Consider the following 16,474-nt stretch of genomic DNA (forward strand, 5'->3'; position numbering starts at 1 on the left):
ACAGCAACGAAGTACTTGTCCACATGGATAGACTCAACATTAGGGAAGACAATGGCACACTTCTTGGATAAAGTTAGGGGTTCAGAAGACTGGGGAGAGCTAAGGTTGGAGGATTGGGTATTAGGTAGCTTCACAAAGTCGGTCTTCACAGTAGAGGTAGAAGGTGGAGCTGCGGTAATGGTAGAATAGGAGGTAGAGGTAGACGTCATACTTGTAGATGGAAGAAACACTGATGGGAGAAATTAGTAAATTGACAGAAGAAAAGTGGACTCGGGAACTGGAGAGGATCGCAGCGGCCGGGAGGACTGAACAGTTGTCACTGCGTTGCCATGGCAACCGTAAAATTGAACGAAATGGGAAGGTAGGGCATTGTTCAAATGTAATAAAAAAGTTCAATGTAAAGCGGAAAGTACAGCAGGAATCTAGGTATCACTTACATACTCTACAAGAGGGGAACTTAACTCGCAAAATGGTACAAAAATCACAAAAAACGACCAACTATTTCTTTTGAAAAACACAAAATAAGGGAGAGGAAAAAAAGCACGAAGCGCACGGGATAGATGCTAGACGCGAATGATAATAAGTTAACTTAATAATAATTCTACTTCTTAACAATACTTTCAATTACAGGCATCCATTGTCCAATCCAAATATAATAGTTATCAATGCTAGACGCGAATGTGTTGTTATAATGTTTTTATACGAACTTTCAATTTCACGAGCTTATTGGGAAATTTACAACTTGGGTCGAAGCCCAACTTTTCTCACTTTGAAAACTTTCCGGAGGATTTTTCTTCTTCGAATTCAAATTATTTGTTTTTCAAACAAAAGCTTTGATATACCTAATTGAACACCAAAAACCTTGACATTGTTCCAGATAAATTATTCACAAGTGAATGTGGCACATCCACTGACTACAATAGTACAATAGTGGAGACGCCAATAATTAACCCACAACATAATCCTCGTTTATTTGCAACACGGCTTACTCTCTGATGTCAAATAAAACCATACAATACGAGTACAGTCATGCTCAAAGGTTTTGTTTGCAAGGTTGCAAGCTATAATGTTCTATTTATATCTGTTTACTATTGAGTGCACCCTGTTTTGCCTACACATTTGCTGATATTTACCCAACAGTTTACGGTTTTACATTTTAGAATGCAGTTGCAAAGGTATATAGAACTTCCGCATTACTTTGTTCATAAAATGCAGCTGCTGCTTTCAACTTTTGATCCCATGCCCTCTTAATTTCCCTTGTTTTATTTTCGTACTCATTCCTCGTCTCCTTATATTCTGTTTTCCCTTTTGGTGGACTTTTCTATCCTTCCCCTCTCCCCTCCTATTCTTCTTCGTGTATTTGGAACTAGACATATTCATGGACTTCCGAGGAAATTTACATTCAGTAATAGATTATTTTTAGGGACCTAGGTACATGAGGCTTATACAATTTTACCTTTTTTGACCTTGTGAAAGAGAACCAAAGAGGCAGAAGAGAGAAGAGGTATATAATTTATATGTTCTTATAATATAAGATTATAATATGATCGTAATGGTTGATGTAAGGAGGCTCCTTGATTTAGAACAGGTGTAATATTTTAGCAAAGTAAAGAAGAAGGAGAAAAAAAAGAGAAGGAGGAGAAGAAGGAAGGAGAAAGAAGAAGAAGAAGATAGTAAAGAAGAAGGAGAAAAAAAAGAGGAGGAGGAGGAACAAGAAGAAGAAGAAGAAGAAGAAGAGCTGTACTGAGGCATGAAAGTCATGAAACTGAGATATGTATAATGTACCTCCATATACTATCATGTACATATCTCAATGATGTTTTTCTCCAGTTATAATAGTTATGGTTATAGTAGTATTATACATACATTAGCTACTATTATTGATATTGCCTATCTAGGAGTAAATATGGCTCTTTATTTCAAAGATATAGAAGAGAAAAGAAAAGGATAAGTAATGGAGACAATTCAGTATTATTAAAAACAAAGTACAGCCGAACATATCCGTCAAATGAGAACCAAAAGAGAAAATAGATAGAGAAAATAGTTAAAATTAAAGCCTATTCCTATACACTGCATCATTAATACCTATTAATGATGCAGTGTATAGGAAGGTAGGTAGGTACTATCCATAATAAACATTGTTGGACTGAATATTGAGTTTTTCTATGCTTTCATAATAGAGGAAGTTATAAAACATTTCTGTGTGAAGAAATTTTACTAGTTTTTTTTATATTCGATGGAGAAAGTTTGAGATGTATGATGTATGCGACTCAAATTTGAAAATTCAAAGTTATTACCCCCTAGTGGCCATAGTTTCGGAACCGCTTCAGAATTTGAGGGGCTGAAAGCCCAGAATTTACGGTCTATTTCAGCGCAGTCGATTTTGACACTAAATTTTGGGGTTTAAGCCCCTTATGTCTTCAAGCGGTTCCGAAACTATGGCCACTTCTAACGAAGGTAAGAACGATTTACTTTTCCTGACTAACCGTCATGTAGGCCATGTAGGTACCAGCCACTTAGCTTTCTATAAAATGGGTACTTACACTGCCATTATTATTGTTCACTGCAATGCATTCTTTATCCTGCACCAATGAGCTTTCTGCTTGCATTTTTACTATATTCTGTTTTCCCTTTTGGTGGACTTTTCTATCCTTCCCTTCTCCCCTCCTATTCTTCTTCGTATATTTGGAACTAGACATATTCATGGACTTCCGAGGAAATTCACATTCAGTACCTAATAGATTATTTTTAGGGACCTACAAGAGGCTTATACAATTTTACCTTTTTTTTTTGACCTTGTGAAAGAGAACCAAAGAGGCAGAAGAGAGAGAATATTATAATATGATCGTAATGGTTGATGTAAGGAGGCTCCTTGATTTAGAACAGGTGTAATATTTTAGCAAAGTAAAGAAGAAGGAGAATTCGCAGATTTTGCGATTATTTTCGCGGATTTGGCAATTATGTTCGCGGATTCGCGTCCCGAATCGACATTTTGGATATTTGGCAAGCCTACTATTGACAAATAAGCATGTGAATAGTCTATCCTTTGTAATTTTTCACGCTGAGTCGAATGTTGCACTATTGGGCTTACAGTTGAAAAGTTACGGGTTCGATACTCCTCTGTGTGAAAAAGAAGAAGAAGAAGATAGTAAAGAAGACGGAGAAAAAAAGAGGAGGAGGAGGAGGAGGAGGAGGAGGAGGAAGAAGAAGAAGAAGAAGAAGAAGAAAAAGAGCTGTACTGAGGCATCAAAGTCATGAAACTGAGATATGTATAATGTACCTCCATATACTATCATGTACAAATCTCAATGATGCCTTTCTCCAGTTCTAATAGTTCTAGTTATAGTAGTATTATACCTACATACATTAGCTACTATTATTGATATTGCCTATCTAGGAGAAAATATGGCTCTTTATTTCAAATATATAGAAGAGGGAAAGAAAAGGATAAGTAATGGAGACAATTCAGTATTATTAAAAACAAAGTACCGCCGAACATATCCGTCAAATGAGAACCAAAAGAGAAAATAGTTAAAATTAAAGCCTATTCCTAACAATAATATCATTAATACCTACTAATGATGCAGTGCATAGTTGGGTAGGTAGGTACTATCCATATAAACATTGTTGGACTGAATATTGAGTTTTTCTATGCTTTCATAATAGAGGAAGTTATAAAACATTTTCAATGCAAAAAGGGTTTAAAAGTCCCATTATGCCAACAGTTTAAAAAAGACCTCATTTATTTGCACCAATAAGTTGACTATACAAACAAAGGTCAAACAACGAAGGTTAAGAACGATTTACTTTTCCTGACTAACCGTCATGTAGGCCATGTAGGTACCAGCCACTTAGCTTTCTATAAAATTGGTACTTACACTGCCATTATTATTGTTCTCTGCAATGCATTCTTTATCCTGCACCAATGAGCTTTCTACTTGCATTTTGAGGCAAGAAACAGTTATTACTATGGGTTCCAAGGATTTCCTGTGTGAAGAAATTTTACTAGTTTTTTTATATTCGATGGAGAAAGTTTGAGATGTATGATGTATGCGACTCAAATTTGAAAATTCAAAGTTATTACCCCCTAGTGGCCACTATTAAATCTACTACTATAACTTCCTCATTTTCCGAGGAAGAAGTTTTGCGGCCCAGTTTGGATTTTTTCACCATGATGACTTCATCAATGACCGATTCCATGTCTATGGCAAATCTATTTTTAGAACAGAGCACCACAGACCGAAGTGTAAAGCAATAAGATACTTTAAAGAACAAATCGGGAATCAAAATAAAAACCCTATTAGATTCAAATTTCGATACCGGATGTAGTCAGGGGTTTTTCCACTCCTGCTTTGCCCTCAAAAAAAGAAAAAATAATCACTGCCTGCACCTCAGAATTATCCATTATAAAAAGCCTATCAAACTCGTCATCAATCGATAGCTGTGAATCAAAGGCGTCGATACCGGATGTAGTGAGGGGTTTTTCCACTCCTGCTTTGCCCTCAAAAAAGAAAAAATAATCACTGCCTGCACCTCAGAATTATCCATTATAAAAAGCCCATCATCAATCGATAGCTGTGAATCAAAGGCTAATAATAGAAATGTAATGAAGCTTGGTGTACCTTCCTAAAACAAGACATGCTTTGCAGTGGCACCTAGATTCAGGCTTCATAGCAAGAAGAAGTATCCGAGTCCACAAATAGACCCTAATTTGGAAGTTGGAATGAAGGTACTTTGTTGGTTCCCATCAAAATAAAATACACCCCCACCTTTTTGATATATTACTCAACATGAAACAAAATTAGATATCTTGTACCTAACTCATAAAAATATGGACTTTTCATGCTTCCACGTAATTTTAAGAAGAAATAAGGCCTCCCCTCCCTCTGTTCCTAAGCTAATGCTAATAGCTTTAATACAAAATACGAGCCAAGGATTTTTTCTGCCTCGAATAATATTTTTCTTACGACTAAAGAGTACCTACTTAGATATAACTTGGGTTCTTTAAGTGTGTCTTTGTTTTTCACAAAAAGTCCACAGTTTATGCAATAACCTCAACACAATGGCACGTGATCTAAGATGGGGCTTGCATTTTGAGGCAAGAAACAGTTATTACTATGGGTTCCAAGCATTTTTTCTGCCTCGAATAATATTTTTCTTACGACTAAAGAGTACCTACTTAGATATAACTTGGGTCCTTTAAGTGTGTCTTTGTTTTTCACGAAAAGTCCACAGTTTATGCAATAACCTCAACACAATGGCACGTGATTTAAGATAGGTACCTACTTACATAAATATAATGTAAATGTCTCTAAGATGGGTACCTACTTACATAAATATAATGTAAATGTCTTCATTATTGCTATGTAAATGCTTCTTCTTCTTTACCTTTTCCCACTCAAGTGGGGTCGGCATTTCTAGTACATAAAAAATAAATGAATTAAAATCACATTCATTTCATGTAAATGTCTTCATTATTGCTATGTAAATGCTTCTTCTTCTTCTTCTTCTTCTTTACCTTTTCCCACTCAAGTGGGGTCGGCATTTCTAGTACATAAAAAATAAATGAATTAAAATCACATTCATTTCATTACCATCTTCACCACTATGAATGGTGTATGGCGTTAGATGTCTTTCGAGAGAAACCACGAGATTGTAAAATTGAAACCACAATATTCTCATTTTGAAAATGACAACTGAATTTCTCGGAATTCAGTTGATGAATTTCCCGACCAAGTGCTGTAAAGACGTAAAATGGTTATAATTGAAAATACCTTCATAAAGACAACGTTATTCGAAAACCACAGAAATAGCTGCGAGCGGAGACGACGTAAGTTGTCAAATATTTGTTCGTGTCGAATTGACACTTGAAACTCACATTGTACTTTCCGTGCTATTTTCTTACTGAAATTTTATTAAGTTTTAAGCCTACCGCACAGTGGAAGCGTAGATGTGTGACTTTTAGAACATTATTCGAAAACCACAGAAATAGCTGCGAGCGGAGACGACGTAAGTTGTCAAATATTTGTTGGTGTCGATCTAAAACAATAAATAACCAAGTTTCATTGACACTTGACACTTACACTGTACTTTCCGTGCTATTTTCTTACTGAAATTTTATTAAGTTTTAAGCCTACCGCACAGTGGAAGCGTAGATGTGTGACTTTTAGAACGTGGAGTCGCGCGATGCCACCTGAAAAATATGAAAATCCAAAATTATGTACGAAACTGATACCGACCTCTCGCACTCTGGGGGCCCAAATCGAGGAACTCCAGTGAGAGAGGTCTATCTTTTTGATAGGTTTGGATTTTCTGGCAGACTCCGCGCTACTAAATTGGCGTGACTACGCTTCCAATTAGCGGCAGGCCTGAGGCATTTTTAGAAGTCTATGATTTACATAGTGTGGAGGTATTCTTTCCATCCAGCATATTCTTACCTGCACCCTAAATGCCTCTATACCTTTACCTTCCTCCCTTTCTGAAAATGTTGTGGTTGTTGAATCCCCATTTCTTTACATAAAAGCCCTCTATGTATTCGATCTATGGCAAATCTATTTTTAGAACAGAGCACCACAGACCGAAGTGTAAAGCAATAAGATACTTTAAAGAACAAATCGGGAATCAAAATAAAAACCCTATTAGATTCAAATGTCGATACCGGATGTAGGGAGGGGTTTTTCCACTCCTGCTTTGCCCTCAAAAAAAGAAAAAATAATCACTGCCTGCACCTCAGAATTATCCATTATAAAAAGCCTATCAAACTCGTCATCAATCGATAGCTGTGAATCAAAGGCTAATAATAGGAATGTAATGAAACTTGGTGTACCTTCCTAAAACAAGACATGCTTTGCAGTGGCACCTAGATTCAGGCTTCATAGCAAGAAGAAGTATCCGAGTCCACAAACTTATCAAACGAACCGTAGCGCTGTTAACACAGTTAACAGAATCAACATTCCTCCGCAATCTACATCTTGTCTGTGGTACCTTAGTCTACCTACTACCCAGACAGTGTAGTATACGTATCTATACTTTTCCCACTCAGGCTATTTCTGATCGATCGAAGAGAATTTCACGACAGCTTTATTCTTACTACCCGTGTATGGGGAACGTATAATTCAACAGAGTTCCTTGTAGGTAAAGTATTATAAAGTGTTTAATTTATGTTCGACCAAGGAGCTTGCTATTGAAAGTTGTTACTCGAAACTTCAAGTTTAAACTTTTTTTCCAAAAAGAATGCTTTGTGGTTTTCTTGTGGACTTCTCTGGGAAAATAATGGAGTCACTATTTCGAAAAGCTTTTTACCTTCTACTTACGATAGTATGAGGTGTGCTTTCTCAAACCATGATTCTCCGTTTTCTGGTAAGTTCGTTTTTCTTCCAAAGTAGGTACCTACGCAAGTTTTATTTTGAGGTAAGAAATACGTGGGTTGGAAAGTTAGTAAACATGTACAGGCGAGTTATATGGTGCAAAATATTCGAAATTTAAAGTGCTTTGTGGTTGAAATAATAACATTATTGTATTCAACGATGAAATACAAATTAACATCTCTATGAATTATTAATTTATATTAAGCTCTGCATTGACCGAATTTCAACCTATTGTCTTTACCTATTTATAGTTTATGTAGGTAGTTACCAATTTATATTCGTTTTTGTCTGCTTGAATGGAAATAGTGAACCACACAAACACAGACAGCCATTATTAAATCAAAGTCCTCATCTCCGATATTGCGACCAATAAAGAAGGCAATCATCCCGAGGGAATAGTCACAATTCATAACAGGAAAACCCATGGCATTTCTCATCAGGGCAAGAGACATTCAAATTGTTTAGAGTTTTATCTCCAGCCAAGAGTTATGGTTGATTAAATACAGATAATGCATAAATTTCATAAAATTCAAAGTCTATTCATGAAGACGGGTTTGAAATTTAAAGTTCTTCTCAGGGAAGACAGGAGGGGCGAGCAGCTCACAAGAAAATTTCAGTTTTATGGAGATAAACTTGAATTCTCAAGGGACATTAAAACTGCGAGAGCCTGAGCTGAGTTATTCATATAAAAATCAAATTATAATTTTGTCTGGGTCCCGAGTCCCGAGTGTTTCCAACAAAAAAAGATGAAAACCTGACTGGAAACTCAAACACATTGGTGGGTTTGCTCCACGTTCCACATTTCTCTTACCGTTGTGTGTCGTTAGGTCACCAGGGCACCTGTGGAACCGTCACAACCTTCCTCTCATGTGACATGCTGCATAGTAATGATAAGTCAGGGGATGACATCAAGAGTATTCTGCTTAGTGTCCTCTTATACTCACAAGGAGCTCGACTAGGTCCTAATATACAAGTCCTTACCATGAAATTTTACAACGACAAATTCTATCATCCACCTCTGCTCTGAAATATCAAATCTTTAATATACCTACCTATAGGTGATTGTCTGTAGCTGTACCTCAAGAATAACCCAGTCCTGCAATAAAACAATGATTGGCTTTTTTGTGCGCAGAGTGTGAATAAAGTAAGTGTGTAAGTAGTAGACAAGAGTAATGTAGTAATAAAATTAACAAGGACTTACCGCCTGTATGAGCATGGGTTCCAACTCATCGGATTCGCCACCGCTGGTCAAACCGATGTCTACGCCATTCTCCTTCCGCCTGGTGGTTTTAGAGAGCGTTTTGAACAGCTCGTTGTCGATCCCTTTCATTGTGGACCGTTTCCCTGAAGACAAACAAGATGGAGATCGTCAATATAATAGAATAGAATATACCGTGTTTATCCTGCCAAAATGAGACTGAAAAGCTCTTTACTACAGGAGTCTAAACAAGGTCTTATATGTGTATTTCATAGGTGTTTCCGGACAATAAGATATTATTTCCGAGTGCCCAAAAGGTGAAACCCCAACAGAAGAGTAAAACGATGAGCAAACTCCGTTGACGACTGGGTAGACTACTAGACTTGCACGCCGGAGGTTCTGGGTTCGATTCCCGGCGCGGTCGAAGGTTTTTCAGCTTTGTGCTTGGAGTTCTCTGCTTTATATGTTTTAGTCTGTTTTTTAGTTCTTCTGTCTTAGTTCTTCTTAGTCTTAGTTCAGAATAAGAATGGGACCTATTTTAAGCACAAATCACTGATCTGAATTTTCCATTTTCGCTGCTTGCCACAAATGTCCTTCCCCAATTGACGTGCCAATTGCCTGAGATATTCTCTTCTATCCTACATAATCCAACCCCTTTCAGACAACCCCTACACCACTGAAGTTTCCACTCACCATAATCTTCTTCTTTTTTTATTATAGCCTTTTCCCGTGTACAGACGGGGTCGGCGTTTTTCGTCAGCCTCTCAATCAGCCCTAACTAGGGTGATTGCTTTGGGCTGACATTTGGTTTTGGCTACAAATTTTACGAGTGGATGCCCGTCGCACCTTTGCTATTTCTTCAGCAAGGGAAATTCAGGCTGGTATTTTCCCTGTTTAAAGTCCCTCAGCCAAACAAAGATTTCCACTCACCATAATGATTGGGAATGATGTCCGGATCCGAGTCCTCGGCTGGGGGACTACTCGCCCTCACCAGGGGATGAGGCGAGCTGTTCACGCTCAAATTCAACAGAGCCCCATTGGCGGACGTGGCATCATCCCCGTCTTGATGATGGTGGAGGTGAAGTTTCGGCTTCTCGGTGAGGCATTTTCTCCTCCGCCGTCGATGGATGATGAAGATAATGACGAGGACGAGAATTACCGTGAAGAAGGTCAAGGTCACCAGAGCGGTCATGAAGCTGTCCATGTGCAGTTCGGACGAAGCGCCTGGAATCAGAGAAATAGATTTTTTTTTATTTTTTAATATGTTTGATAGAGGGCACTGTAAGGGTCTTATATAGTCCCGAAATAGTAGAGAGAAGGAAGACAGGATAGGAGAAAGCCGGCCGTTCCGAGAACGAACCTTATCCCTTCATAACAAAATCCACCCCGGGCGGGAAACGAGCCCGTAGCCTAACGTTTACAAGGCAGACGCGCTATTAACCAAGCTAACGAGGCTGGCTACATTGAAACTTTATTTTCGACAATAACAGGTAAATAGGTACAATAAATTCGGTCAACCCAACATAGTGACTTGTAAGACAGGTACATGTACCTATATCTCGGAAAGTAGATACTTGCAGTACCTTATTTCTAACAATAACTCAAGATCTGAAATATTCATCGAATGAAGAAGAAAGAGAGCATACAAAATTGGCCTACATTTTTCATTGACTCCAATATTGATACCATACCTGATACAAACTCCTATAATGTACTATTTACCCTCTACCCTATACCCCCCACCTTTTTGATATATTACTCAACATGAAACAAAATTAGATATCTTGTATACCTAACTCATAAAAATATGGACTTTTTATGCTTCCACGTAATTTTAAGGAAAAAATAAGGCCTCCTCTCCCTCTGTTCCTAAGCTAATGCTAATAGCTTTAATACAAAATACGAGACCACTATAAATTTAAAAAGAAAAATGTTGGAATATGTCCCCTAATTTTTTCCTTCTTTTTTACATTAACTTTAATGAAATTATCTCTTTTGTTTCTAGACCGTCAGTAAAACAAAAAATGTAGTTGAATGTGAAATGGGATGCTATTCATGTTTGAAATATGTTTACAAGCCTTACTAGACTAGGTGTCGAACTAAAACAATAAATAACCAAGTTTCATTGACACTTACACTGTACTTTCCGTGCTATTTTCTTACTGAAATTTTATTAAGTTTTAAGCCTACCGCACAGTGGAAGCGTAGATGTGTGACTTTTAGAACGTGGAGTCGCGCGATGCCACCTGAAAAATCTGAAAATCCAAAATTATGTATGAAACTGATACCGACCTCTCGCACTCTGGGGGCCCAAATCGAGAGACTCCAGTGAGAGAGGTCTATATCTATCTTTTTGATAGGTTTGGATTTTCTGGCAGACTCCGCGCTACTAAATTGGCGTGACTACGCTTCCAATTAGCGGCAGGCCTGAGGCATTTTTAGAAGTCTATGATTTACATAGTGTGGAGGTATTCTTTCCATCCAGCATATTCTTACCTGCACCCTAAATGCCTCTATACCTTTACCTTCCTCCCTTTCTGAAAATGTTGTGGTTGTTGAATCCCCATTTCTTTACATAAAAGCCCTCTATGTATTCGATCTATGGCAAATCTATTTTTAGAACAGAGCACCACAGACCGAAGTGTAAAGCAATAAGATACTTTAAAGAACAAATCGGGAATCAAAATAAAAACCCTATTAGATTCAAATGTCGATACCGGATGTAGGGAGGGGTTTTTCCACTCCTGCTTTGCCCTCAAAAAAAGAAAAAATAATCACTGCCTGCACCTCAGAATTATCCATTATAAAAAGCCTATCAAACTCGTCATCAATCGATAGCTGTGAATCAAAGGCTAATAATAGGAATGTAATGAAACTTGGTGTACCTTCCTAAAACAAGACATGCTTTGCAGTGGCACCTAGATTCAGGCTTCATAGCAAGAAGAAGTATCCGAGTCCACAAACTTATCAAACGAACCGTAGCGCTGTTAACACAGTTAACAGAATCAACATTCCTCCGCAATCTACATCTTGTCTGTGGTACCTTAGTCTACCTACTACCCAGACAGTGTAGTATACGTATACTTTTCCCACTCAGGCTATTTCTGATCGATCGAAGAGAATTTCACGACAGCTTTATTCTTACTACCCGTGTATGGGGAACGTATAATTCAACAGAGTTCCTTGTAGGTAAAGTATTATAAAGTGTTTAATTTATGTTCGACCAAGGAGCTTGCTATTGAAAGTTGTTACTCGAAACTTCAAGTTTAAACTTTTTTTCCAAAAAGAATGCTTTGTGGTTTTCTTGTGGACTTCTCTGGGAAAATAATGGAGTCACTATTTCGAAAAGCTTTTTACCTTCTACTTACGATAGTATGAGGTGTGCTTTCTCAAACCATGATTCTCCGTTTTCTGGTAAGTTCGTTTTTCTTCCAAAGTAGGTACCTACGCAAGTTTTATTTTGAGGTAAGAAATACGTGGGTTGGAAAGTTAGTAAACATGTACAGGCGAGTTATATGGTGCAAAATATTCGAAATTTAAAGTGCTTTGTGGTTGAAATAATAACATTATTGTATTCAACGATGAAATACAAATTAACATCTCTATGAATTATTAATTTATATTAAGCTCTGCATTGACCGAATTTCAACCTATTGTCTTTACCTATTTATAGTTTATGTAGGTAGTTACCAATTTATATTCGTTTTTGTCTGCTTGAATGGAAATAGTGAACCACACAAACACAGACAGCCATTATTAAATCAAAGTCCTCATCTCCGATATTGCGACCAATAAAGAAGGCAATCATCCCGAGGGAATAGTCACAATTCATAACAGGAAAACCCATGGCATTTCTCATCAGGGCAAGAGACATTCAAATTGTTTAGAGTTTTATCTCCAGCCAAGAGTTATGGTTGATTAAATACAGATAATGCATAAATTTCATAAAATTCAAAGTCTATTCATGAAGACGGGTTTGAATGAAATTTAAAGTTCTTCTCAGGGAAGACAGGAGGGGCGAGCAGCTGACAAGAAAATTTCAGTTTTATGGAGATAAACTTGAATTCTCAAGGGACATTAAAACTGCGAGAGCCTGAGCTGAGTTATTCATATAAAAATCAAATTATAATTTTGTCTGGGTCCCGAGTCCCGAGTGTTTCCAACAAAAAAAGATGAAAACCTGACTGGAAACTCAAACACATTGGTGGGTTTGCTCCACGTTCCACATTTCTCTTACCGTTGTGTGTCGTTAGGTCACCAGGGCACCTGTGGAACCGTCACAACCTTCCTCTCATGTGACATACTGCATAGTAATGATAAGTCAGGGGATGACATCAAGAGTATTCTGCTTAGTACCCTCTTATACTCACAAGGAGCTCGACTAGGTCCTAATATACAAGTCCTTACCATGAAATTTTACAACGACAATTTCTATCATCCACCTCTGCTCTGAAACATCAAATCTTTAATATACCTACCTATAGGTGTTTATCTGTAGCTGTACCTGAAGAATAACCCAGTCCTGCAATAAAACAATGATGGGCTTTTTTGTGTGCAGAGTGTGAATAAAGTAAGTGTGTAAGTAAAAGACAACAGTAAGTATGTAGTATGTAGTAATTAACAAGGACTTACCGCCTGTATGAGCATGGGTTCCAACTCATCGGATTCGGCACCGCTGGTCAAACCGATGTCTACGCCATTCTCCTTCCGTCTGGTGGTTTTAGAGAGCGTTTTGAACAGCTCGTTGTCGATCCCTTTCATTGTGGACCGTTTCCCTGAAGACAAACAAGATGGAGATCGTCAATATAATAGAATAGAATATACCGTGTTTATCCTGCCAAAATGAGACTGAAAAGCTCTTTACTACAGGAGTCTAAACAAGGTCTTATATGTATGTGTATTTCATAGGTGTTTCCGGACAATAAGATATTTCCGGGTGCCCAAAAGGTGAAACCCCAACAGAAGAGTATTTTCCCTGTTTAAAGTCCCTCAGCCAGAGAAAGATTTCCACTCACCATAATGATTGGGAATGATATCCGGATCCGAGTCCTCGGCTGGGGGACTACTCGCCCTCACCAGGGGATGAGGCGAGCTGTTCACGCTCAAATTCAACAGAGCCCCATGTATTTCATAGGTGTTTCCGGACAATAAGATATTATTTCCGAGTGCCCAAAAGGTGAAACCCCAACAGAAGAGTAAAACGATGAGCAAACTCCGTTGACGACTGGGTAGACTACTAGACTTGCACGCCGGAGGTTCTGGGTTCGATTCCCGGCGCGGTCGAAGGTTTTTCAGCTTTGTGCTTGGAGTTCTCTGCTTTATATGTTTTAGTCTGTTTTTTAGTTCTTCTGTCTTAGTTCTTCTTAGTCTTAGTTCAGAATAAGAATGGGACCTATTTTAAGCACAAATCACTGATCTGAATTTTCCATTTTCGCTGCTTGCCACAAATGTCCTTCCCCAATTGACGTGCCAATTGCCTGAGATATTCTCTTCTATCCTACATAATCCAACCCCTTTCAGACAACCCCTACACCACTGAAGTTTCCACTCACCATAATCTTCTTCTTTTTTTATTATAGCCTTTTCCCGTGTACAGACGGGGTCGGCGTTTTTCGTCAGCCTCTCAATCAGCCCTAACTAGGGTGATTGCTTTGGGCTGACATTTGGTTTTGGCTACAAATTTTACGAGTGGATGCCCGTCGCACCTTTGCTATTTCTTCAGCAAGGGAAATTCAGGCTGGTATTTTCCCTGTTTAAAGTCCCTCAGCCAAACAAAGATTTCCACTCACCATAATGATTGGGAATGATGTCCGGATCCGAGTCCTCGGCTGGGGGACTACTCGCCCTCACCAGGGGATGAGGCGAGCTGTTCACGCTCAAATTCAACAGAGCCCCATTAGCGGACGTGGCATCATCCCCGTCTTGATGATGGTGGAGGTGAAGTTTCGGCTTCTCGGTGAGGCATTTTCTCCTCCGCCGTCGATGGATGATGAAGATAATGACGAGAACGAGAATTACCGTGAAGAAGGTCAAGGTCACCAGAGCGGTCATGAAGCTGTCCATGTGCAGTTCGGACGAAGCGCCTGGAATCAGAGAAATAGATTTTTTTATATGTTTGATAGAGGGAACTGTAAGGGTCTTATATCGTCCCGAAATCGTAGAGAGAAGGAAGACAGGATAGGAGAAAGCCGGCCGTTCCGAGAACGAACCTTATTTCTTCATAACAAAATCCGCCCCGGGCGGGAAACGAGCCCGTAGCCTAGCGCTTACAAGGCAGACGCGCTATTAACCAAGCTAACGAGGCTGGCTACATTGAAATTTTATTTTCGACAATAATAGGTAAATAGGTACAATAAATTCGGTCAACCCAACATAGTGACTTGTAAGACAGGTACATGTACCTATATCTCGGAAAGTAGATACTTGCAGTACTTTATTTCTAACAATAACTCAAGATCTGAAATATTCATCGAATGAAGAAGAGAGCATACGAAATTGGCCTACATTTTTCATTGACTCCAATATTGATACCATACCTGATACAAACTCCTATAATGTACTATTTACCCTCTACCCTATAACATATTGTGTTGCCAGATCCGATATGGCATTGAAAAACAAGAGGCCTTCTTTAGTTCTAGTATATTTTGCATTGTAAACAGAAATCTTCAATTTTTTCTCTCTCCTGTCGGAAAAGCTTTTATTGGAGCATGAAAATAATGATACACGTTTCCAATATTTGCACACATTTATTTGAAATTGTGCTTTCTCAACGGAAACAGGAAGAGCTGCAAAAAGGAATTAGGTAAAATGTTTCAATGCAAATTTCGCCTCATCTTACAAGGAAATAAAACCATAATATAACAAGAAGCTTTGATGTTCATACAGAACGGGTTAGGCTGGTCCTCAACGGAAACAGGGAGAGCTGCAAAAAGGAATTAGGTAAAATGTTCCAATGCAAATTTCGCCTCATCTTACATGGAAATAAAACCATAATATAACAAGAAGCTTTGATGTTCATACAGAACGGGTTAGGCTGGTAGTTTAAAGGCTGTTAACGGGGTTACTTATTAACAAAAGTTCATTAGACGTGAAACAAAGGAAATGAAAACTTTACACTATTATATAGAGGAAATAAAACCATAATATAACAAGAAGCTTTGATGTTCATACAGAACGGGTTAGGCTGGAAGTTTAAAGGCTGTTAACGGGGTTACTTATTAACAAAAGTTCATTAGACGTGAAACAAAGGAAATGAAAACTTTACACTATTATATAGCCTTCAGGTAAGCAAATTTTGTAATAAGACCAATCTCGATGAGTAGAATGGAAAGTTAGGATGCAGAATTCATCATATTATAATGAATTCCAAGGTCTTTTCTCAAGTAAGAAATGTGCTTGGATTGTCCTTGGAAAATTTTGTAATAAGACCAATCTCGATAGGTAAGCAAATTTTGTAATAAGACCAATCTCGATGAGTAGTATGGAAAGTTAGGATGCAGAATTCATCATATTATAATGAATTCCAAGGTCTTTTCTCAAGTAAGAAATGTGCTTGGATTGTCCTTGGAACACTAGGTTTGTTTCCTTTGAAGACACTAACACGCCAGAAAAAAAGTCAGTAAAACAAAAAATGTAGTTGAATGTGAAATGGGATGCTATTCATGTTTGAAATATGTTTACAAGCCTTACTAGACTACTGAAAATCCAAAATTATGTATGAAACTGATACCGACCTCTCGCACTCTGGGGGCCCAAATCGAGAGACTCCAGTGAGAGAGGTCTATATCTATCTTTTTGATAGGTTTGGATTTTCTGGCAGACTCCGCGCTACTAAATTGGCGTGACTACGCTTCCAATTAGCGGCAGGCCTGAGGCATTTTTAGAAGTCTATGATTTACATAGTGTG

General features: G+C 38.2%; 1 protein-coding gene across 1 annotated transcript in view; it reads right to left on the minus strand.

Annotated features, from left to right (window-relative positions):
* The window catches only part of LOC103509762 (B-cell receptor CD22-like), a 60,068-nt gene that overhangs the window by 1,450 nt on the left and 42,144 nt on the right, over positions 1-16,474 (minus strand). Inside the window, exons 10-11 of the mRNA XM_026824031.1 lie at positions 14,355-14,648; positions 13,198-13,340 (exon numbers count right to left, since the gene is read on the minus strand). Coding sequence (XP_026679832.1) covers positions 13,198-13,340; positions 14,355-14,648 — 437 coding nt within the window. The remainder of the gene's footprint in view (positions 1-13,197; positions 13,341-14,354; positions 14,649-16,474) is intronic.

Source organism: Diaphorina citri, unplaced genomic scaffold (assembly GCF_000475195.1).
Source record: "Diaphorina citri unplaced genomic scaffold, Diaci psyllid genome assembly version 1.1 scaffold527, whole genome shotgun sequence".
Lineage (NCBI taxonomy): Eukaryota > Metazoa > Arthropoda > Insecta > Hemiptera > Psyllidae > Diaphorina > Diaphorina citri.